The sequence below is a fragment of the Tasmannia lanceolata genome, unplaced genomic scaffold (genome assembly GCF_043159265.1).
Source record: "Tasmannia lanceolata isolate RefF3 unplaced genomic scaffold, GAP_Taslan_0.1 ptg000002l, whole genome shotgun sequence".
NCBI lineage: Eukaryota > Viridiplantae > Streptophyta > Magnoliopsida > Canellales > Winteraceae > Tasmannia > Tasmannia lanceolata.
Window position 1 is genome coordinate 50,219,003 of NW_027518679.1, and position 25,792 is coordinate 50,244,794.

Below are 25,792 nucleotides of genomic sequence, written 5' to 3' on the forward strand. Positions count from 1 at the left end.
CTAAGCTCCTCTTGTCTTCTATGGATTAGAAACCATTTCTAGACCAACATTTCCTCTAAGAGGCCGATCTCTTCAAATTTCAGCAAGTATTTTTAGAAATGTATGTTAACTTGTTTTCTTAATGTCCATTTTTTACCATATTCCTATCTACACAGTGGTTCTTTATTTGGAGATATTTCAATGCTGATTTGATTATTCTTTTTGGGAGTAAGAAAATGCTAGATTGCAAACAAGTTATATAGTTGTTTCTTTTTGTCCTAATTTTCAGTGAGTTTTAGTTATATCTAATTCTGAAATTTGAATATTTGCCATTGCTTCCCATAACTATAATTTATTTTTCAATGCATTGCTTTTATTTGTTATGTTATGTTTGAAGACGTGAAGAGTCATTGCCTGTATTCAAGCGAAGGCTTTTGGGAGGATTGCTAGACTTTGCTGCCAGGGAACTTCAGGTCCAGGTAGTCTGTTTCTCACAGCCTCTGTTACCGTTAATATTCAGTTAGTTATGCTTTCAATTGAATAAAAGTGATTTGTCAGTATTTTGTTTGATTTAATATATATTTTTATTTGTTCCAGTCAAGGGTATCGACAATGTTCTGAAAATCGGAATCATATCGTAAATCGTAAGATGTGTCGAATCGTAAATCGTAAGATTTTTTCAGATTTATATAAAAAAATCTGAAAAATAGTAAAAAAGAGGAAAAATTATAAATAAGAATAAAAAGAGTAATTATCAATTTTCCATTCAAAAACTATTAAAATAAATAACATGAAATGCTTGAGAACCACTTAACCGATTGTCATAATTAAAATTAATTAACCATTCATTACCAAAATGGCAAAATCCATTCATTCTCTCTATAATAATCTCAAAAAGACAAAAGCAACTTTAAAGTCTCACACATCAACAACAAAACGAAACATGAAACATATCATGATTTTATAAAATATAGATCGTGGATGTCGTCGATCCCACTCACATCCTCATCATCATCTTCGTCATCGGTAGTTCCTCGCTCAACATTAACACCCTCATCTCCATCATCTGTGTCGGGAGCTGAGCCAAATTCTTCTTCTTCATCTTGCAATTGGCTCAGCTCATGTAAATGTTACATTTACATGAGTGAATATCAATAATTAATGTCTTTACTACTAAGAAAAGAAGTTACAAATAGCTTACGTCTTCTCTTTTGTTGAGGTGCATGAGTGGAGCCAACGCCCGTCTCATCTCCTGCAACTTCCTCCACAAAACATTCACCCATATCCAGCCAAGTCGTGTCTTCGTGAAGCACATGTCCATCTCTTTCCGTTATCCACTCATCGTCCGAGTCCATGTCAGATAACGAAATAGGATCAAATCCTTTTTTGTCCCTCCTATTTGAATTGCTAACTCGAAGTTGAAGATTGTATTTTACAAATACAAGTGCATTCAACCTCTTTTGTTCGAGTCGGTTTCTTCTTTTTGAATGTATCTAAAATAAAAAAAGTTAATAATAAAAATTAAAGGGATACGAATAAAAAGATATGAATAAAAAAATTAGACTCACTAACATTTACTTGCTCAAATGTGCTCCAGTTACACTTGCAACTGCTAGCACTTCACGTCAGGCTTTCAATTCGAATTGCAAATTTTTGCAACTCGGGACATTCATCTCCAAAGGTGTCCTACCATAAACCTATTTTTCCAAAAAATAATTATGATAATATCTAAATACATAAGATAAGAATTCAATTAAAATTTTTACTTGAAGAATTTACCTGGTAGCTGTTCTTTCCTCATTAACTTTGCCATTTCCCGTCCAAAGAGACCCTCTGCTTTCTTGAACTTATCAAGTCGGTTACTAATTAGCACATCTCTTTTGAATGTGGAACCATTCTTTCTAAGCAATCCAATAGCCCCACCTTAATTTCAATGTCCACGTCATTTGACTCCTCATACTGAAACCACGGATTTAAAAAGTAACTCGCTGCATGCAAGGGCCTATGAAGTTGCTTGTCTCAACGTTTATCAATGATATGCCAAATTTGCTCATATTTCTTCTTTATGTGGCCCAAATTCTTTGCAATGGCCTCTTTGGCTCGGTCCATAGCCTTATAAATGTACCCTATGGCAGGCCTCTCATCTGAATCCACTAAGCGTAGGACTTTCACCAAAGGGGATGTGCATTTCAAACAATAATATACACTAGGCCAAAATGTGGAATCGCCTAACACAATTCCGCGTATCTTGATCCCATCGGCTTTTTTGGAATTTGGGCGTTTTTGCTAATCATCCGAGGCAAACATCTGCATCAAGCCCGCCTTTCTTTCTCTTAGACTCTTGAATGTCAGGAAGCACGTTGCAAAATGTGTCACAGCTGACCTTGTCAATTCTTCTTTCTTATGCTTGCGCATAAGATGCAAAACCCAACTATGATTGTAAATGTACGTTGTGATTATCCTGGCCTTTGCTATAGTCTCTGCATGGGTTGGTAATTTTCCAATGCCTTCAAGCATCAAATCTATGCATTGAGCGGCACAAGGAGACCAGAATAATTTTTTCCTCTTCTCCATCAACAACTGTCCTGCTCTCACATATGCAGCTGCATTATCTGTGATAACTTGTATTACGTTTTCCTCTCCCACTTGTTCCACAACCGAGTCAAGTAGAGCAAACAAGTTATCTGCATTTTTTGAGGTATTAGAAGTATCTAGACCTTGCTATGTTTTGGCAAACTCTATCCCTATCCCCCTTTTTCCAAACTTGATTGATAGTTGCTTGTTTGCTGGTTTTTTGGTCCCCCTTCACCACAAAATCATCCATTTTCCTCTTCCATCCAGCAACACATGCATCATCTATTTCTTCTCTATCTAGATAATAGAAGTCCGGCTGCCCCACATCATACTTTGCATCATCTTTTTTCTCCTTTTCTTCTTCATTTTCCTTCAATAGTAACTTAAATTTATTAGCAACGTCATCTGGATTTTGTGTACAAGCAGCTACATTCTGTTTTGTGCGTCCCAAATGGTGTTTCATTCTAAATACACCTCCAGAATACTCTTTCCCACAATAATTACATTGTAATCTTGTCATGTTATTGGGAACGACCGCCGTACAATGCTCCCATGTCACATCCACTTCTCTAGCTTTATCCATCTTTCTTTATACTACACTTCAAACTTCTCAAAGCAATGGCTGAAATGAAATCATATTACAAAAGAAATGATGATACATGACACATTAAAATTAAAAAAACATGAACGGAGTGAAGCAGTTCTCAAAATAAAAAACAAACAATGAAACAGAGCATGAAATGGGTCAGATCTGTTTGTTTTGGATTTTAAGGTCTGATTGGAGTTATTTGTTTTGGATTTTGAGAACGGATTGTGACTCTAGAACAGATTATCGAACCCAAAGTTAAACGTAAATTTGTGTCTAATAATCAGTTTTGGAGCCGAAATCTGTTCTCAAAATCAACAAAATATAATTAAAGTTAAGGCTCTATTTGTGTTGGATTTTGAGAACAGATTTTGAGTCGGTAACAAATTATTTTGACCCAAATATAAATGTAAATTTGGCTCTAACAATCAGTTTTGGACTCGAAATCAGTTCTCAAAATCCAAAAAAAACAGAGCCGGATTACAGCTCAAAAACTGATTCTCAAAATCCAAAAAAAAAAAAAAAAAGAAAAAAAAAAGAAAAAAAGAAAAAAAAAAGAGCTCTATTTATTTTCGATTTTAAGAACTGATTGGAGTCAAATCAGTTCTCAAAATCCAAAAAAAAAACAGAGCCGGATTACAGCTCAAGAACTGATTCTCAAAATCCAAAAAAAAAAAAAAAAACAGAGCCCTATTTATTTTCGATTTTAAGAAATGATGGTTTCGATTTTAAGAACTGATTGGAGTCCAATCAGTTCTCAAAATCCAAAAAAACAGACCCGGATTACAGCTCAAGAATTGATTCTCAAAATCCAAAAAAAAACAGAGCCCTGTTTATTTTCGATTTTAAGAACTGATTGGAGTCCAATCAGTTCTCAAAATCCAAAAAAAAAAAAAAAAAACAGGGCTGAGGTGATACCCAGTTGAGGAGACAAAAGGAAAAAGAAAAAAGAAGGGGAAAGGAAGAGGAGATGAAGATGGAATGAGGAGGAGGAGAGGAGGAGAAAAAACTAAAAAAGAAAACTTACTTGGATGGTGGAAAACTCTTCTTCTTCTTCTTCTTCTTGCTTGGAGGGTGGAAAACCAGAGAAGAAACCCTCAATTTGCAGCTTCGGAAACCCTAAAAGGATTTGTGGGTTTTCTCTAAACCCTAAAGAAAAGGAAAAACGATACAGAGAGAATGTTGTAAGAGAAGAAAAAAAGGGTGTTTAAAGTCTTTTACTGGGCGATGGGGCCTACTTTTTATAGCAATAACACAGGTGAATTATCAATAACACAGGTGAATTATGAATCGTACAATTCAAGAATCATGCGATTTTTCATAAAAAACGATTCGATTATCCGATTTAAATCGTAACCTGTACGATTCGAATCGTAAATCGTACGATTTTCAAAACGTTGGGTATGGATTTGTCAAATAATTTCTGTTTGTTTGTGAAGAATAAAATTTCAAATCTGTTTCTTAAATTTGTGAAAAATTAGAAATCGCCTTGTATGTACTTGCTAAACATACCATAGCAAGCGAAACCTTAGAAGCTGGGGGCAGTGGCGAGAGTGAAAGCCGATCAGAGGAGCCTTCAGTTTTCAAGCAGTTCAAAGTTGGGAGTATAGGGCGTGTTCGGCAATGCTTCTCATTTTCGCCCAATTAAACGGGCGAGAAACGGATTGATGAGAATCTTAGAAACGACTATCAGTCGCTCCAAAGAATCCTTGCTTTTAGCCGAAAAAGAAGGCAAACGTTTAGAAACGGGCTTAGTGGGCCGGATTGCCAAACACGACTTTTTGAGATACTTTTGCGCTTTGACATTCTTAGCGCCTAAAAAAGTGGAGAATGCGGTTATTTAACGGTTGCCGAACACACCCATAGTTTAAATTTCTACCGAAACCAACACAAAATGATTGAAATGTTTCCATTTTCTCCACCGAAACACATTCCGAAACCAAAACATTTAACGAAACCAAAACCATAAGCGTATTAGTGGTATACTATACCAATATGTGTTAAATAATTATATTGAATTATATGCATTATGTACAAACATTAATATGAATCATGTGTGAAATGTGGTATGTACTGAATTATCAGACCTGCCCGTCAGTGCATGACATTAGGTGTTCGATGTTATTAAACAATTATGTGTGTTTTCTGCTTATTTGTTGATGTTTGAGTGTGTATGTGTGCTTCTTCTATCACTTCATGACATTTCGCCATATATGCCCATCATTTGCATATGGTTCCATATATTTCAACAATTTTGTGGGATTTCTATCGAAATTTCCTTCCAAAACCGTCATGTTTCCATTTCCATCACAGCCGAAACACATACCGAAACTGAAACTGAAACTGAAACCTTGGTTGGGAGCAATATAGAGAATGCCCATACCTTTTTTTTAAAAAAATATAGAGAATGCCCATGCAATGTGTCTGTAGGAAGCTGTAAATTGTCACCCTCAAGATGTGAGACTCTTATGTTTCACCTTTTGACAAAAAACCATCATTAATTTCCATTACGCCCTCATCACTTGTTTATTATTTTCCTTATGCTAACTCAGGGCAAGGTGGACATGGTACCGACACTCTCAAAATAGGCATTTTCCAACCATGTCATTTTTCTTATCTGATTTGCTATTACTTTTTTCACATATAGAACCAGTTTTGTTTTTTCCAAGAGATGGTGCGATGCCAGATCTTTCGAGTCTCAATAACTTTTCTCCGTGGAAACATGAGTTATCTCAGACTCATAAGATCTGGTATGGCACCATCTCTTAGAAAAGTACCGAAACAACTGGATGAAATATTTCTTCAATATATATAGAGGAAAAGGATTGTACGCTCGAGTGTACCTAACCTTAGGTACGCTCGAGTGCCAAATCACATGGGTCCGCCCCATCATAGATAGGGTGCATACCAAAAATCAGCTCCATAGGATCATCCTAACCCATCCATTTGTGGAGGTCAAAATGGACAGACACTGTTTGTCCACAAATCTGCCCATTTTGCCCTCCAGTTTTGGAGGGGTTAGGATGATTCAATGGTGCTGATTTTTGGTACACACCCTATCTATGATGGGGCCTTGCAAATGAATGGTTTAGATGACCAAAAAAAATGTGGGACCCATGTGATTTGGCACTCGAGCGTACCTAAGGTTAGGTACACTCGAGGGTACAATCCTTTTCCTCATATATATATATATATATATATATATATATATATATTATAAAATAAATAGAGTTGTTATTTGTTGCATTCTCATATTCCTCCAAGGAAACATATGAGTTGATAGAAATACAATCGCTGATAGTTTGGCTAAAGCGGGTGTGATAAAGCAGTCTCTGGAGCTTTATGACTTTCTTCCCCCTTAATTTCTTATTGTAATGTTTTCTGTTTTCTTTTTTCTTTTCCTGTGTGTAGTTCTGGCCTAGTGGGGGGGGGGGGGGAGGTTTCCTTTCGGTCCTTCCCCTTTTATTTATATATCAGTTACCATTCAAAAAAAAAAAGAAATACAAGTGGGGGCCACTTGTTTAGTGATCCGAACTATTCATTTTGTAGGCATTGTTATGGATTCATTTAAAGGCCACAAATTGGGGGCATAGAATCGTTTGTTGCATGTGGATTTTTGTGCATTTCCCATCCATAGCAAGGCCTAGCAGATAAATGGTTTTGATCATTGAACAATTGGTCCCTGGTTGTACTTTTGCCTGCTCATACATTCCATGCATCATGTAGCAACTCATTATAATATTACATTTTAATTCATATGTCATGTACATTTTCTAGAATAGGCATACATAAAATGATATAGAATGATATATTCAGTTTAATACATTCTCATACATAAAAGAATACTAGAATAATGAAGATTTATAACATCATTCTTAGCAAATTTGGCAAGGCTCTAATTAAAAAATTGGCAAAATATTCAAGCAGCTGTCGACATTCATCAGGAATGCCTCCACATGTTGGAGGCTTAGATTCTCCAAGGGAATCAGTCAAAAGAATTAAAAGAATAAATGTTAAGAATAGTGGGAAAATTTTGAAATATTAGAATTTGTAGCTTTGCCTCTACTGACAAAAAATGTGTATGATTAGGAAATGGAAATAAGGAAAAGAACTTTCCCTTAATATTAAGGAAAACTTCGATCTTGGTTTTAAAAAATACAAAATGCATGGGCATTTTAGTCTTTTATAATGCTTTTAAATTTAATTTGTATACCTTTAGTTATAAGTTTCCGTACCACCTCCTTTCTTTGTCACCTCCCTATCATCACTGTACTGGTACCATCATCATCATCTCTCTCTCTCTCTCTCTCTCTCTCTCTCACACACACACACACACACACACGCGGGCGCGCGTAATGCCACCATACGTCTTTTGAAATTTCCAGAAATCGATGGAGTTTGGTGGAAATAAATCCTTCAGTCCTGGTCTTCAACTACTTCATTTTATGGATGCCACCTTTACTCTTCCCCCTTTTCTTACTCTGACATCCATTGCACTATCATGACTAAAACATATCCTATTACAATGGAATATAGGAGGAACAAAGAAGCTAAATGAGCTACCCAAAAATCCCTGGCACCTAACCAATGGTGGTGGAGGAGATGATGGATGTTGGAGTTATGTGGAGGAAAATGAAAATCTTTAGTAGGAAGGTAGAAAGTGACTAAAATACCCTTACACTTTTCAACAAATATTTCATTGGTATTTTGGTCCAAAGGACCCAAAAACTATAAACAATACTCAAGTCTTTGAATAACTCTGAGAAGATTGCGAATAATTCCTGAATAATTTAAAATTTTGGTGTTTTCTTGAGAAGTCACTAACTTGTTATTTATTTGCACATTTCACTGAAAGTTTTTTTTTTTAATTAAAAGTCACAAATTATTCACGATTATTTGAGAAAATGGCCGAATTGGAACAATGCAAATGTGCTACATTCCTTTAGTTGGCTTTATATCTTTTCGTATGCATTACTTTTAGCTGATAAAATAGATGGTATTATTTTTTCATTTTCGGTTTACAATATTCAGGATGCTGCATTTTGTTGTGTAAAAAAAAATTCTAAGCAATGAGTTTGTGATTGTTAAACAACCAATTAGTGTCGTTTAGTTTTTTATACTTTAAAATCTGACTACGATATTTTTTCTGCATATGATTAATAAATCCTGCAAAGTGTATTCTTTTAGGGCATGTTTGGCAACCATGATTTTGTTTTTTAGGGAAAATTAATTTGCCAAGTGGTGAGAAAAGGGATAGAAAGAGTGGGAGAGGGAGAGAGTTGAGAAGGTGGGAGTGAGGAGAGGATGAGATGGTGGGAGTCAGTAGATGGTTCTAAGTGGCTGAAAAAATAGGAAAAATAAAACTCTATTTGAGTAGAGTTTTCTTTTTCCTGTTGTCAGCCACTTCTCATTCTCTCCTCGTTCCCTCCCAATTCTCTCATTCTCCCACCCTCCTAGTCCCTTTCTCACCACTGGATAAACTAATATTCTAGAGAAAAAATTTTCATGGCTGCCAAACATGTACTTAGTATCTTTTATCTGTTTGAGTTTTATTATTCCTGTTCTTTTATAAATTTAATGGGGTTAGGACTCAGGAGTGACCACCTTATATGAATCTAATTGTGCTGCCTTCTTGCTGGCTTTCTTTCTAGTTGCGTTAGGCAAACTTGAGCAACTTTGTTATTTGATAAAGGGAAAAGAAACTACAATAATTTCTACATTCAGATTTTCTTTTGTAGCAGACTCAAGTTATTGCAGCCGCTGCTGCTGGTGTTGCGGCCGAGGGCTTGTCTCCAAAAGATGCTAAAGCAGAAGCTGAGTCAGCTGCTCATCTTTCGGTGGCTTTGGCGGAGAATGCTCTTGTGATTCTGATGCTTGTAGAAGATCATCTACGGTTGCAAAGTCAACTATTTTGTGCTTCACATTCTGTGAATGTTCCTGGCTCTCCTCTTTCAGTTTCATCATCCATTGGCAGCCGCTCAAATTCATTAGGCCAGGGTGTGGGAGAATCTTCAGAAACTGTGGTCTCAAGACAATCATCATTATCTAGTGATTCTGGAGGGCTTTCTCTTGATGTATGTACATGTCTCTATGCATTTTACCATGAGTTGTGATTCACCATTTCTGAGTTAAGTTTGCATACTTGCTTTGAATTACTTAAATTTCTCTCTCCCTCCCTCTCTCTACATCATTATCTATGTGTGTAATACACACACACACACACACACACAGATATATAGGGAAATGTTACCAGCACATCCATGTTTTGATATTTGCACTAAACTATGCTGCCTTTTAGTATTTAAAGACCTATCAAGAGCTTATTACACTTTCCAAAGAGCTCTCACAAGCTACTTTAAAAAGAAAAGACAAGCTAGAACCGCCCAAATAACAAAAATGTGGTTGTGCTGATATCATTTCCCTATATATATATATATATATATATATATATATATATATATATAGAGAGAGAGAGAGAGAGAGAGAGAGAGAGAGAGAACGGTTCCTACACATATGTGTAGAGAGTTCTCTACACACTAGCTTAAAATACAGTGGGGGCCCACATTGTTTGGGTGATCCAAGCCATCCATTTTAAAGGCCCTCACATAGATAGGGTGTCTACAAAAAATCAGATCCATAGGATCATCCCAACCCTACGATTTGTGGAGGTAAAATGGATGTCTTTAAACCTTTACAAATTAGTCCATTTTTTGCCTCCACAGTTCGAATGGTTAAGATGATCCTATGGATCTGATTTTTTGTGGACACCCTATCTGTGTGAGGGCCTTAAAAATGAATGGTTTGGATCACCCAAATAATGTGGCCCCCACTGTATTTTAAGCTAGTGTGTAGATAACTTATCTACACATATGTGTAGGAACCGTTTTCTCATATATATATATATATATATATATATATATATATATATATATATATATATGAGGAAAGTGAAGCTACACCGCCGGTGTAGCTAACTTAGCTGCACCGCCGGCTTAAAATACAATGGGCCCACATTGTTTTGGTGATCCAAAGAATTCATTTGATTGGCCCTCACATAGATAGGGTGTCCACCAAAAATCAGCTCCATAGGATCATCCCAACCCTACGATTTGTGGAGGCAAAAATGAACGTGTAAAAACCTTCACAAATTTGGCCATTTTTGCCTCCACAGTTTGAAGGGTTGGGATGATCCTATGGAGCTGATTTTTGGTGGACACCCTATCTATGTGAGGGCCAATCAAATGAATGGTTTGGATCACCAAAACAATGTGGGCCCATTGTATTTTAAGCCGGCGGTGTAGCTTCACTTTCCTCTATATATATATATATATATATATATATATTCAATATTCATATGTATGCATAAAAGAGTGGGAAAAGTGAGCAAATAGGACCATGACATCTGGCTCACAGAATAGCTAGAAACAAAATGCGTCAAGCAAAATAATCAAGAAATCTGAAAAATAAAAAGAAAACAAATCATAACATAGCAATGTGAAAACATAAAATAAAGGAACAAACACAATGTCTATATGTATGAATGTTAGTTGTATACATAAATTCATCAGCCTATCTCCGACAACTTGGAACCATAACATAGCGAAGTGGAAACATAAAATAAAGTAACAACGTTATGTCTATATGTACGAATGTATAGTTGTATACATAAATTCATCAGCCTAGCTCCAACAACATGGAACCATAGCATAGCAAAGTGGAAAAGCAACAAATGTAACCATAATTTTAACTTCAGCCGACACGTGTCGGTTCCAACTGACGTGTCAGTTTCAGTGGGGACCATAGTCCAAAGTTTGACTCTTTACTATGTAGCTACATAAGTAAAAACCTTATATATACAGTAATTTTCGTTGCTCATTCCGTTATCAAGATGAGAAAGTTGAAAAGTTAAAGAAATGACTGGATCGTCACCTTTCAAAACATGTGAACTATCTTATGTTTAGAATGAATCTTACTATTCCAGACACATGACAATGCATGTAACCACTAGGTTTTTGATCTTGTTAAACCATTATGAGTGGTTGTCTTGGTTATGCGATGTTTTATTGGTGTGTATTTGTGCTTATTCTACTATTTTATGAAGTTTCATCTTAAATTTTCATTGTTGTCCATTGATTTCCACAAACTTCTATAATTTTTTGCAAAATTTTCATGGATTTCCATAAGCTTCCATGAAGTACTGCCATTTCCATGGGGATTGAAGTCTGACCAAAACTTATACCTTTGATATAATATGCATGCAAATATGAGAAGGAAAAAGACAAATCCCACACCATGAAAAATATTTTTCTGATAAATAAATAGGTATACCTCCACAAGTCTCATCAAACCAAACAACGTACACGTTCCACAAATCGTGCACGCTTTTGAGGAAAACAACCCATCCTTGATTGTGGATCAGAAATTCCCCAAATATGGTTAAATGGTTCTTCGTCCAATGCAGAACAACAACAACAAATGCGAAAAATGATTTTGTGGTTCAGGTTGTGGGTTTATGCAATCTGACTACGCACATTTTTGCATGCTGAAACAGGTGCATATCGGCTGATAAGCCGGTACAAGGACTTTTTGGATCTTTGTTAAATACATTTCTTTTTGGGAAGGAAAAAAATCTGATATTTTTTTATCATTTGCCCAAGAGGTTGTCTCTCCTCAATTGAGACCCCAACTTTTCCAAAATTCAAAGGGAGGAAGCTTTCATGGGAAATTGGTGTATCAGGGTTTCCTAAATTATCCCTCATATGAGAGAACCCATGTTACTCTGCCCTCCTCTCCAGCTCTCTTAAATCCTTTTATTTTCAAAACTCTTCTTTAAACTTTAAAAGGATAAATACCCATTTTTGTGAAATGCCGATGATCTTTACTTTAAAGTAGCCCTGAATAAAAATAGGCCAGTTATACTATAGTTATTGTTAATTATAATAATATTTGGACTTCTTTTCGAAAAACCTTGTGGTGGAATTTTAACATAATAGATTAATTAATTAATGTAATCGTTGTCAATTTAATTTTCTTGAAAACACTGATACTGATTTGTAATCTGGACATATCTTGTTTTTGATATTTCGAAGAGGAATGCTACCTGCACACACAAAGTCAGCACTCTATGTTCAGTCCAGCATGGGTACTGGCAAAACTATCACTGCATGTAATGCCCTACATTCAGAAGCTAAGGCTTCCATCATGTTTGATTCAAGGAATTTCCAGTATTGTTCAGAATCTAGCTATATATCCACATGACTAGGCGAACCTGTAAATTCCTGAGATAACGGACATACTTTTAAGCATCCCACTTTTGAGGTCCACACACCCAGCAACTCTATATATCCTTATCGTGTAGACCATCCACCAAAGGTTCCTAACCCTATGGACTTGCCTTGCTATTCACCCAAGTTCATGTTTTGTGATCCCATATTCACCGACTGCAGCTTCGGATTCTTATCCAATGTGCCCTCAAGCACCCCAAAATTTCAGACTCTAGTCCCTCTAGTCCAATGATATGGTGCCATGTTGATTTTTCAGTAGTTGAGCAATGGTGTTTTTTTTCCCGGTTACATTGACACGCTGAAGAGGAGGAAAAAAGGCCCCACTTTGGAGATGTTATGTGGATTTAATGCCCAAGTTGTGATTTCATTTTCTTTTCTTTTTTCTTATTCTTTTTCTGGCTTCATGTGTATTGACTTCGTTGCCTCTTTCCTATTTAATGAATCGCTTCGGAAAAAGAGTTCTCATGAAAGGTTTTACATATTTGAGCCCCAGTAAAGTCATGAGTTGTCAACCTTGGCTCAAACTGACATGCTTCTCTAATAAAGGTTTATTAGGTTTTTTATGTGTTATGTGTTGCGTTCGTATTGTTAATGTTTCCTGTGCATTTCCAATTTAGCATTTACATCCTTATTTGTCTGCATCGTTGTAACTCCAATTACCACATTTGTTGATGTTGTCCTCTTACTACTATTTTAGATCTTTCTCACTCCAGTAACCACTATTTTGCTTCGAATCAGGTTCTTGCTTCCATGGCTGATGCAAATGGCCAAATTTCTGCAGCCGTGATGGAGCGCCTTACTGCGGCAGCAGCAGCTGAGCCATATGAATCTGTTCGGTGTTCTTTTGTCTCATATGGGAGCTGTGCCCTAGATTTAGCCGACGGTTGGAAGTACAGGAGCCGGATTTGGTATGGGGTTGGTCTTTCCTTGAAAACCACCATCTTTGGTGGTGGTGGCAGTGGCTGGGAAGTTTGGAAGTCTGCTTTAGAAAAGGATTCAGATGGAAACTGGATTGAACTCCCTTTAGTAAAGAAGTCAGTTGCCATGCTTGAGGCCTTGCTATTAGACGAGTGTGGACTTGGTGGTGGTCTGGGTATTGGAGGAGGATCTGGTACTGGAATGGGGGGAATGGCGGCACTTTACCAGTTGTTGGACAGTGATCAACCATTTTTGTGCATGCTCCGGATGGTGCTTGCTTCAATGAGAGAAGAAGACAATGGTGAAGGACGCATTATTATGAGGAAAGAAAGCATCAAGGATGGCATGTCTGAAGGATTACATCTGCAAGCAGGAAATTCGGTGCCTTTGGACAATAATGGCCGTTTGTCAACACGAAAACCACGTTCGGCATTGCTTTGGAGGTAAGGCTTCTTGCTATTTATTCATCACAAGTTTCAAGTTCCTCGCACACTAGTATGCCGTTCCAACTATCGTTTGTAACTTTTGGTCAGGGAGTCGCTAATTCTCGACCTCAAAGGGTGTGACTCTTGTTTCTCACATTTTGATAAATTCGTCACGCACTATATAGGGAAAAGCTTAATCTCACCATCATTAATTCTCTCTACATTCTCATTAATTACTACTGGAATTTGTGTATACTAACCCTTCCTATGTTTACTACATTTTATGGACTTTGATAGCCTTCGCTAATGCCAGTAATGCTCTTGTTGAAATTCTTCAGTTGATAAAACATGTGCATGTTTCCAGTTTTAGCTCCATTAGTTCATAGTGAAATGCAATTGGTAAACCGTCTAGTCCACACACCCTATTGGCTATTGTAAATTGGATTCATTGGATGATGATGCTTTTTATTTGTAACTGGTTTTCACAATTTCTTAACTACAGAGCTTTGTGCCTCAAGGCTAATGTAATCTACCAGTTCTCATTGACTCTTACCATTTATGGGCTTTTTCTTCTTCTATTAATCTTACTAGGCACAAGCCAATTTGTAGGCTTATTCGAAATGCAACAGTTCTTTGTAGGTTTATTCAAATGCATCAGTTGATAAGATGTCTACAACACCACTGCCAGCAAAAAATTGGATTTGTTTTCTGATTTTCTTGTTGGCTTCTTTTTTTTAGCTCAAGCCCATTTGTAGGCTTTCTTATTAGTTAAATTGCACAACTTTCTGGGGCTATGCCTCTACGTTAATGTTAGTATTTTTGTACTCGTATTATCTTACAATCCTCATACCACTTTTGGGCTTACCATATTTCTTCAATGATAATATGCATCTCTGCTGTCTGTTCATGATTTATTTTTTATTTTATAGTTCGTGATCATCTTCTAAAAGTGAACCACATTGGAATTATCTTTGCGTAGACTATTTCATTTTGGGGTCCATGGTGTTATGGTATTTATCTTTGAGTGACTATACTATTGAAGTTTAGAAGATCACCATTGTTGCTTGATTCACGTGATGAGAGAAGATGGAGAGAAGAAGAGAGAAGGAAAAGAATAAGAGAGGAGAAAATTATTTTCATGGAGGTTGAATACCCAACCCCACTATTTGAAGCCTTTTCATAATCCCACTTAACAATAATTACAGATGGTGCCATTAAGGGCATCCATGATGAGCCCTATCTAATTAACATAAAAATAAGCTCTCTTCTTAGAAAGAATTACATTGTAAATTTATGTTAATCTTATCTAACTCTCATTCTTTTTTTTTGAAATGAAATCTAACTTATATTCTTTACACTATTTCTCAAGCTGGTACATAGATTTCATCCATGCCCAACTTGGAACAAATATTTTCAAATTGGTTGTGTGAAAATACCTTGGTAAATATGTCTGTTAAGTAATCTTTGAACCTCACACATGTAGCAGATGTCAATTTACTAGTATTTTTTCACAAACAAATGACAATCCACTTCAATGTGTCTTGTTTTCATTGTTTTTTTTTCCCGAGCGATAACAGCATAAATTTTATTCAAAGAAACACAAAATGGGACGAGGTGTCCCTACAACCCAAAAAAAGGGAAAAACACCTAGACTAATTACATGGAAACCTAAAGTTGAAATGCTTTAGAAATGACCAAAGGCATGGGCTAAAGAAGAGGGGAGAAGCCATTGTTAATGACCAGGATTTTTCACAGATGGGGCTCACTTCAATACAACTCGTTGCTAGGAAGACTTTAACGTGCATGGGCCCACTTCAAGGAATCGCTGGTGTAGCTTTATGTTTCTGCCTCGAGTTTTTATTTTCATTTTTTTTGAAGAGTCAGTAGTTGGAGTTTAAATTGTTATTTTCAATACTATTTTGTTTGGTGTTTCGTTTTGGTCAATGGATGGGACGTTTCAGTGTTTCGGCCGTTTTGTTGTTTCGTTGACCTTGGAGTCTTGACGAGGGGACTAATATTATGTGGAATGGGATGTCTAGTTATATCAGGAAAGTGCCTAGAGAGATACTTGGAGAATCTAGAGGAAGTGGGCTACCGTCTAAAGACACGTGGTGGTGAAACGAGAAGGTCCAAAAGGCGATTAGGTCTAAAAGTGAATGTTATAAATGTTTGCATAAGTGTAGAAATGAGGAGAACATTGAGAAGTATAAATTGGCTAGAAAAGAAGCTAAGAAGGCAGTAAGGGAAGCTAGAGGCAAGGTATATGAGGATTTGTACCACAGGTTAGGGACGAAAGAGGGAGAAAAAGATGTCTACAAGCTTGCTAAGATGAGAGAAAGGAAGAGCAGGGACTTGAATCATATAAAATGCATCAAAGACGAGAAGCAAAGATTGCTAGTAAAAGAAAACGAGGTTAAAGAGAGGTGGAGAAGTTACTTCGATAAGATGTTTAATGGAGAACCTGTAGCGAATTTGGGAGAATTTGATAACGCTTTTGATGATACAAACCAGAGGTTTGTTCCTAGAATCCGAACATCAGAGATAAGAGTAGCTATGAAAATATGAAATTAGGTAAGGCTAGGGGGCCTGACGATATTACTATTGAGACTTGGAGATGCTTGGGTGATGTGAGTTTTGTTTGGTTAACTAGATTATTTAACAATATTTTGAAGACTAAGAAGATGCCTGATGCATGGAGGAAGAGTACATTAGTACCTATTTATAAGAATAAAGGGGATATTCAGAATTGCACCAATTATCGGGGAATTAAGCTAATGAGTCATACCATGAAGCTTTGGGAGAGGGTAATTGAGCATAGACTAAGAAAAGAGACTAAGGTGTCAGAGAAGCAGTTTGGCTTCATACCCGGATGATCGACTATGGAAGCTATCTTCTTGATTAGACGGTTAATGGAGAGATTCAGAGAAAATAAAAAGGACCTTCATATGGTTTTCATTGATTTGGAGAAAGCGTATGATAGGGTTCCCAAGAGTGTTATGTGGTGGGTCCTTGAAAGGAAAAAAAATGCCTACTAAATATGTTGATGTGATTAAGGATATGTATGATGGAGCAGTAACTAGTGTCAGAACCACGGATGACAAGTCTAGTGAGTTTCCAATTACAATAGGACTGCACCAAGGATCAACTCTAAGCCCTTACCTTTTTACGCTAGTTATGGATGAGCTTACGGAGTGTATCTAGGATGAGGTGCCGTGGTGTATGTTATTTGCAGATGACAAAGTATTAATCGACGAAACCAAAGCAGGAGTAAATGCTAAGTTAGAGTTATGAAGAACTACTTTGGAATCCAAAGGTTTTAGGCTGAGAAGGACTAAGATAGAGTATATGGAGTGCAACTTTAGTAATGTAAGGAAGCGGGACGAGATTGTAGTAAATATGACTGGACAGGAGATACCAAAGAGGGATATCTTTCGCTATTTCGGTTCAATTCTACATAAGGAAGGAGAAATTGAAGAGGATGTTAACCATAGAATAAGAGCAGGTTGGTTTAAGTGGAAGCTTGCCTCAGGAGTTTTGTGCGACCGTAAAATCCCTACCAAGTTGAAGGGAAAGTTTTATAAGACAGCTGTGAGGCCAGCCATGCTATACTGCTCAGAATGTTGGGCCATCAAGAAGCAGCATATGCATAAGATGAGCGTAGCGGAGATGCGAATGCTTAGATGGATGTGTGGCCACATAAGGTTAGATAGAATTAAAAATGAAGACTTTAGTAAAGAGGTGGGGGTGACACCAATTGAGGAGAAGATGAGAGAGCACCGCTTAAGATAGTTTGGACAGATCCAACGTAGGCCTTTGGATGCTCCGGTGAGAAGAGGCGACTCGTGCCAAATTGATAGAGTAAAGAGAGGTAGGGGCAGACCGAAAACAACTTGGGTACAACTTGGGTAGAAACAGTGAGGAAAGACTTGATAACTAGGAACATAACAAAGAACATAACCTTGGATATGATAGAATGGAAGAAAATGATCCACGTAGAAGAACCCAACTAAAGCCGGGTAGATTCCTTTTACCTTCTTCATGAAATTTTTCTAAAGGATTCATTTTAGCCGACCCCAACTAGTTTGGGACAAAGGCTTTGTTGAGTTGAGTTGAGTTGTTGACGTTTAGGAAAAGATGATATAACCAAAGAATTTTTTTAATAGTTAATAATTTCCATACAAGAAATAACCCTCATTTCTATTTTCTTACACCCCTCAAGCTGAGCATAGATATCAATCATGCATAGCTCGGATAAAAATATAGTCAAAATGGGACTTCACCACTCCTTTTGTCCAGATATCAACAAGTTGATGACCAATAGGAACAAAGAGAAGACAAATCTGCTTAGACAGACACATTCATGAATGAAGTGCATGCCCACCTCAATTGCTTCGTGTGATCATGCTAGACATGATTATTTGCTATGTTGATTGCCCCTTAATTTTCATGGCATAGATGCATAGGGCATTGTTCTGATACTTGTAATTCTTTCAAAAGACGTCTCAACCAAAATAATTTTGCAATTCCATTAGTCATAGCACAATATTCTGCCTCCATGCTCGATCTAGCAACCACAGATTGTTTCTTGTTCCGCCAAGTAACAAGGTTGCCACCTACAAAGGTACATTATCTAGTTGTAGATCGTCTTCTATCAACCGGACGAAGGATTAACATCAGAAAAAGCTTAAATCTTTAGGTGACCATGGCTTGCAAATAATAATCATTTCTTGCAAATAATAATCATTTCCTTGGGCAAGACTTCTGATAATGAAGGATTCTCTCTACTACTTCGTGATGGGGAATCTTAGGAGCATGCATACACCGACTCACCACACTCACTGCGTAGGCAATATCTGGGCGAGAAAGACAAGTACAAAAGCCGACTTACCAACCTCTGATACATACCAATATCAGACAAGAGAGGCTCATCTATGGCACATAACTTGTAAGTTGGAACAATAGATGTCTCTAGTCTCTACAGAACAAGACCCCAACTTTCCAGTATCCAGAGTAAGTTCCATGCATATTTCCTGAAAGAAATAAAAATGCCCCTTTTGGAGCTTGACACTTCAATTCCAAGGAAGTACTTGAGTTCACCCAAATCCTTGATCTCAAACTCAAGTGCTAAAAAGGCCTTTAACCCGAGGAATTATTTCCATCCACCACAATATCATCCACATACACTATGAGGACCGTGATTAGAGGACCCCTCCTAATAAACAGAGTATGGTAGCATGATTTTTGAATATCCAAATCTTTTCAAGGCCTTGCTAAATCGCCCAAACCATGCCCAAGGAGACTGCCAGTATATGAACTTCTTTATTTTGCACTCTTTATTGTTCGCATTCGTGAGCCTTTACCCCAGAGGAGACATGCAGACTTCTTCCTGTAAATCACCATGTAAAAAAGTATTACATCTGGTTGATGAAGCTACCAAGACAAATTTGCTGCGAGAGGCATATCTTTCAAAAGTAAATAGTAAAAATATTTCTTCCAGAAATCTTAATGTATAACATCGTTTATGCTAATATGTGTGCCTTTTGACATACTAGTTCTTTCTTGTCAATGTGAGGATTTCCATGTAGGGAGGAGTGGTAAGTTAGAGGATCTTGCTTCCCATTTCAATTCATTTGTCCTTGAGTATCAATGAAGTGTTTTTTTCTTAATGTGGCCTGACATCGTTGATGCTAATCTATTTGCTTTTTGACATTCAAGTTCTTTCTTCTCAATGTGAGGATTTCCATGTAGGGAGGAGTGGTTAGGTAGAGGATCTTGCTGCCCATTTCAATCAATTTGTCCTTGAGTATTAATGAAATGTTTTTTTAATCTGGCATTTTTTAATGTTGCAAAATAGGATAATTGCATTTTTTTAATCACATTTTGTATGATCAAATTTGATCTTGATTGTATGCTAGCATTTTATGCTCCTAAAAATGTTGCTCAGACTATTGCACAAATTAATATAACTGAAATTATAGTTTGTATGTCTCATGGGTACCAAATCCTTGGTGTTGTCACCTTATGGACAGGATTGTGGCTTAGAGTATTGTAGTAATTTGGTTGACCATTTTGGCTTGTGCATTTAGCTTGTAACTATTTATTGTTGATTTGCTTTATTTCCTGTTTAGTTATGTAAACATGCAAAATGCTTCCTAATGCTATTTGGCATTACCATTATAAAAAAAAATGCTACATGGCATTGTGCCAAGGTTTTACAAGGAAAGTGCATGATATTCAATAATTATTATTGTGTGCCTTGTACTTGCTACTGGACCCAGGTAAGTTACTGCGGATGATTTAAACTAATACCAGCTTTATGATGTACAGCGTGCTTGCACCTGTTCTGAACATGCCAATTTCCGAGTCCAAGCGACAAAGGGTGTTGGTTGCATGTTGCATCCTGTACGCAGAGGTTAGTTTAATTTATGTAACTTTTCGCTTCTACTTTTCCATTTTACTAATACCAAATTGAGTATATTTTTCCTCTCAAGATCTAGTTAAAAGGTTTTACGTAGTTGCACACTGTAGGAAATAAATAGTTATTTCTTGTATGGAAATTAGATTGTATTTAGGGGTATTTATGTCTCTTCTATGTCATGCAGGGTTTTATCATCATTATACAAGAATAGCCCATGGCGGACCTATTCCATGCACTCCATCTGTTCTCGCTTTCCTTCTCTCCTCTCCTCTCCCCTTCTACTACTCTAATCTCCAACAACTCTAACTTTGTATCAGAGCAAGGGATCTTTTACATTTTTCCAAAGAATCAACGTCACTGACTGTTTGGCACATCAGTGACATCATTAGACCGTACGACTGATGTCAGCGGTCATACAAGCATGGAGTAGGCCTAAAACTTACATGGCTTTGATGCACACATGTCATTCCCATTATGGTGATTTTTCAGAAATTGTTTGGGAGTTATTTGATATTTTTCTAGAAGAAAATCTAGAAATCCTATTTTTTGTGCTTGATGAGAGTATTCTCTCAACCCGTGACTTGTTTCGAAGAGGGATTGCTCTTTTGGGGCTGTTTTTTTATAGGAACACAATGGTGGTACCATTTTTTAGACTGGAGCTCTTATGAGGGCGTTCTACCGACTTTTTTGGGTGCATCCAGAAATCCCATTTAGGTTGGTGGGAGTTCTCTCAGTTCGGGCCATATTTTGAAGGGGTTTACATCATTTCAGGTCGTTTTTTCCATAGAAATGCAATGGCGGTGTCCTTTTTTTTCACATTGGAGCTCATATGAGGAAGTTTCATCGAATTTTGTGGCTGCATTACTTGGGCATCTGAAATTTGTGTTTTTCACACTTCTTACATTTAGAGGTTGAGAATCTCTCCCTTTTGGTTGGTTTGAGGTATCTCACACAAAAAATTGCCTCTGTAGATATATCTGATGTGTTCTCCTCAGTTGTTGGGACTCTGAGTACTGGTTTTGGCCCTTCAGGGGGTCCCTAGGGAGACAATCTTAATGTACAAATCACCATGGTAAAGTTAGATGGCACTAATTATATGGAATGAGCCTGGTCTACACGGATATACATCAATGGATGGGGCAAGCTTGGCTTTGTTACTGGCCAGGTGGAGGAACCCAAGTTGGATGGTCTGAAATATGATAAGTGGGAGCTAGATAATTTCATGGTAATGTCGTGGTTGCTTTCTTCGATGCAACTGCATATTAGTCACACCCCCTTATTCTTGAGAAAAGATAAAGATATCGGGGATTGGGTTGAGATGGCATATGCACAAAATAGATATATTACTTGAGTTTATCAGCTTTGACAGGAGATTAGGGATCTCAGACAAGGGGAGAAGATACTATCTCCTTCTCCACTCTTTGCGGCATCTGAGAAGAGTTAGATCACTATCAACTCTTAAAGTGGGATATTGAGTCTAATAGAGAGCGATTTCAAAAACAAGTGGAAGAAAACTGTATATTTTAATTCCTAGTTAGTCTGAATCCTGCATTTGACATCACATGAGGTTAAATCCTAGGCTGCGATACTCTTCCTACTTTGGTGCATGTACACTCTCTTGTCCAGAATGAGGGCAGTAGGAGGAAGGCTTTGGCTCCATTATCATCGTAAACTGGCCATCTTGCATTGGCTTTTGCATCGAGGGGTTCCAGAGATTATAATGAAGGAAATCAGTAGAAGTCCTTTGATGAAAAGGCTAAACTAAGTTCATCCTGGATTATTGACTTGGGAGCCTATTATCACATCACTAGTATATCTTGTTTATTTGATTCATATCGCTTATTACCTGACACGGAGAAAGTGAGAATTGTCGATGGTTCTTTATCTAGCATCTCAGGTAAGGGGGCTATTAGTGTTAACAATCGCCTATCCCTATAGTCAGTTCTGCACGTTCCAAACTTATCTACTAACCTCTTGTCTGTCAATAGTCTTTACCAAGAACTTCAATTGTAGCGTAACCTTTTTTCCTTACGCACTGTGTTTTTAAGGACTTGGTGACGAGGCACACGATTGGGAGTGGTTGTGAGGCTGCAGGGCCTTACATTTTGGACAATGGATCTCCAACTGCTTTTCATACTAGCAGTAGTAGAAATGAGATTGTTGCCCAAATTAGGTTGTGGCTTGTTAGGTTGTGTTATGTTTCTTATCGACCTTTGAATGTTTTGTTTTGAGTCACTATAGTGATGTTTATCAATTTCCTTAACATTGTAGATCATCTTATCCGACGAGTATGAACAGAAGCTTACATTCATTTGACGTTGTACATTCTGATGTGTAGGGCCCCTCTCCTATTGTTTCTGTGGATAGGTATCACTATTTCATTATGTTTGTTGATGGTTATACTCGTACTACCTGGTTGTACCCCTTAGGAAGACATGGAATGAAGTACCTCAAATTATTACAAAGTTTTATCAAATGGTTCTCGCCCAATTTGAAAAGAAAATTGAAGTTTTCCCCAACAATGCTCATGAATATTTTGAGGTAGAGATATAGAAATCCTTGGAGGCACATAGTTATCAGAGTACGTGTCCGTACACACCACAGCAAAATGATGTGATAGAAAGAAAGAACCGTCACCTTCTTGAGGTTGCTCGAGGGCTGTTGTTGAGCTCTGTGGTGCCGAAAAAGTATTGGCCGTGTGCTGTGTTGACTGCATCATATCTCATAAATCACATGCTTTCCACACTAATCTAGTTAAAATCTCCACTCCACCTCCTTTGGCCCCACAAACCATTATTTCCTCTTCCGCATCTTTGTGTGTCTTTATTTTATTCATGTATTAACATGGATAAAAAAACATGGTTTTAAATTTCGACCGAAATCCGAAATTTCGGGTTTCGCTCGATACCGAAACCGAAATCGGTAACATGCGAAAGGGTAGTTTTTTTCAATATCCCCAAATTTCCTCCGAATTTTTTTAATTTTTGATAATTATTTAATATTATCCCGAATTTTCAGCCGAAACCCAAAATTTCAGCCGAAATTACCGAAATTTCGGCCGAAATACTATAGGAGAAAAAATAGCCGTAAATTTGATTTCGACGGATTTCGGCCGAAATTTCAGCAAAAATTTCGGTTTCGGTGAGGACCAAAACGCATCCCGAGACCGAAATTTGAAACCATGCCCCTTCATGGAATAAACTAGATCCTAAACCTGGTCACGGTATGTATGTGGGGTATTCTCCCACTCATGAATGGTATGTGTCTGAATCCCTTGTCTGGGTGGAAATTTGGCATTACGGATGTTTCCTTCTTTGAGTCTATCCCTTTTTTCTTGTTCTCAGTCCTCTCTTCAATGGGATGTGGAGACTTCTTGGTCGAAGAGAGTCCTATTCCTGTTTCTGTCCCTGTTGAACCTCGTATTAGTTCTTCTTCTACTGGTTTGAATGAGAATGGAGAGAAGGAATTACTGGTCTACTCAAGACGGTCATGTCCAATTGTACATCCTCTAGCTGAACAGACTACTCAATCGCGATCCGCAGACCCAAGTAATTTTGATACTAATGTGATTGATTGTAATCCTGATATACCTATTGCTCTTCGGAAATCCAAGCGTTAGTGTACCTTGCATCCTATTTCTAATTTTGTGTCATATACTGCCTTAGCTCCTTCCTTTCGTGCTTTTTTGCCTTCTGTGTTCTCTGTCTTCCCTATCGGTTCTCTGAGGCTGTGGCTGATCCTAAGTGGCAAGAAACTATGGACAACAAAATGCATGCCTGGTAAAAAGCGGAACTTGGGAATTAGTGGACTTGCCAAAAGGAAAAAAGCTTGTGGGATGCAAGTGGGTATACACGAATCAATCAAACACTTGACCGATGAGTCAGTTGAACGGTACTAAGGCTGGTTGCAAAAAAGATATATGCAGAAGTATGAGTGAGTACAAAGAAACCTTTGCTCCTGTTGCAAAGATGAATTTCTTTAGGGTCCTTTAGTCTCTTGCTGCAAATTTGTCTATAGAGCTTCATCAACTAAATGTAAAATATTCTTTTTTATATGGTGATTTACCGGAAGAAGTCTACATATCTCCTCCTCCAAGGTTATAGTTCTCAAATATGGAGAATAAAGTGTTCAAATTAAAGAAGTCAATATTTGAGTTGAAATAGTCTCCCCGAGCATGGTTTGAGTGATTTAGTCAGGTCGTGAAGAGATTTGGATAATGTCTATTCACAAAGCCATGTTGACCATACCTTGTTTATTAAGAGGAATGGTCCTCATAGTGTGTGGATGATATTGTGGTGCCTGGAAATAGTTCTTCATAAATTCGTTAGTTGAAGGCCTTTTTTAGCAGCTGCTTCTGAGATCAAGGATCTAGGTGAACTCAAGTACTTTGTTGGAATTGAAGTGGCAATGTCCTGGAAGGGCATTTTTATTGCTTAGGGGAAATGTGCATTGGATTTACTCAGGGTTTCTGGAAAGTTGGGGTCTCGGCTAGCAGATGCACCTATTGATTCAAGTCACAAGCTAAGTGACTTAGATGGGCCTCTCTTGTCTCATATTAGTTTGTATCAGAGGTTGGTTGGCTGGCTTTTGTACTTGTCTCTCTAGCCCAGATATTGCTTATGTTGTGAGTGTGGTGAGTCAGTATATGCATGCTCCTCGGATTTCCCATCTCGAAGTAGTCCACATAATCCTTCGCCATCTAAAATCCATACCAGGGAAAGGATTATTATTTGCAAACCATGATCACATGAAGATTTAAGCTTTTTTTTATGTTGATTGGGCAGGTAGTGCGTCTGACTCCATATCAAAAGGTTGCGTGTTTGATCCGTCAGCTTGAGATCTAGGGTTCAAGATTGGGCAGATTCAGTTAATGGCAGACGATCTACAACTGGATATTGTACCTTTGTATGTGGCAAACTTGTTACCTGACGCAACAAGAAACAATCTTTGGCTGCTAGATCAAGCGCGGAGGCAGAGTACTGTGCTATGGCTAATGAAGTTGCATAATTACTTTGGTTGAGGCATCTTTTGAAGAAGATACATGTGTCAGTTCCATGCCCTATGCGGCTATACTGTGATAATCAGACAGCAATCAACATTTGCTAATAATCATATCCAGCATGATTGCACGAAGCGCATTGATGCGGACGCTTCATTCCTGAACTTGTTCTGTCTAAGGGGATTTGTCTTCTCTTTGTTCCTATTGATCATCAACTTGCTGATGTCTTGACAAAAGCAGTTGTGAAGTCCCATTTTTTACTTTATTTTATCCAAGCTGTACATGATTAATATCTATGCTCAGCCTAAGGGGGAGTGTAGGAAATAAGGGTTATTTCTTGTATGGGAATTAGATTGTATTTGGGGATTATTTATGTCTTGTCCATGTCATGTAGGGTTTTATCATCAATATACAGGAATAGCTGATAGAGGGAACTAGAGGGCGAGCCTTGGCACAACGGTAAGGTTGCTCCATTGTGACCTGGTGGTCACGGGTTCGAATCATGGAAACAGCCTCTCTGCAAAGCAGGGGTAAGGCTGTGTACATCTAGCCCTCCCCAGACCCCGCGATGGTGGGAGCCTCGTGCACTGGGCCCGCCCCCCTTTTAGC

General features: G+C 37.6%; 1 protein-coding gene across 1 annotated transcript in view; it reads left to right on the top strand.

The window, feature by feature from the left end:
• LOC143877147 (WD-40 repeat family protein / beige-like protein) overlaps positions 1 to 25,792 on the top strand; it is an 81,217-nt gene that overhangs the window by 34,318 nt on the left and 21,107 nt on the right. Inside the window, exons 9-12 of the mRNA XM_077379018.1 lie at positions 377 to 458; positions 8,881 to 9,213; positions 13,162 to 13,784; positions 20,094 to 20,178. Coding sequence (XP_077235133.1) covers positions 377 to 458; positions 8,881 to 9,213; positions 13,162 to 13,784; positions 20,094 to 20,178 — 1,123 coding nt within the window. The remainder of the gene's footprint in view (positions 1 to 376; positions 459 to 8,880; positions 9,214 to 13,161; positions 13,785 to 20,093; positions 20,179 to 25,792) is intronic.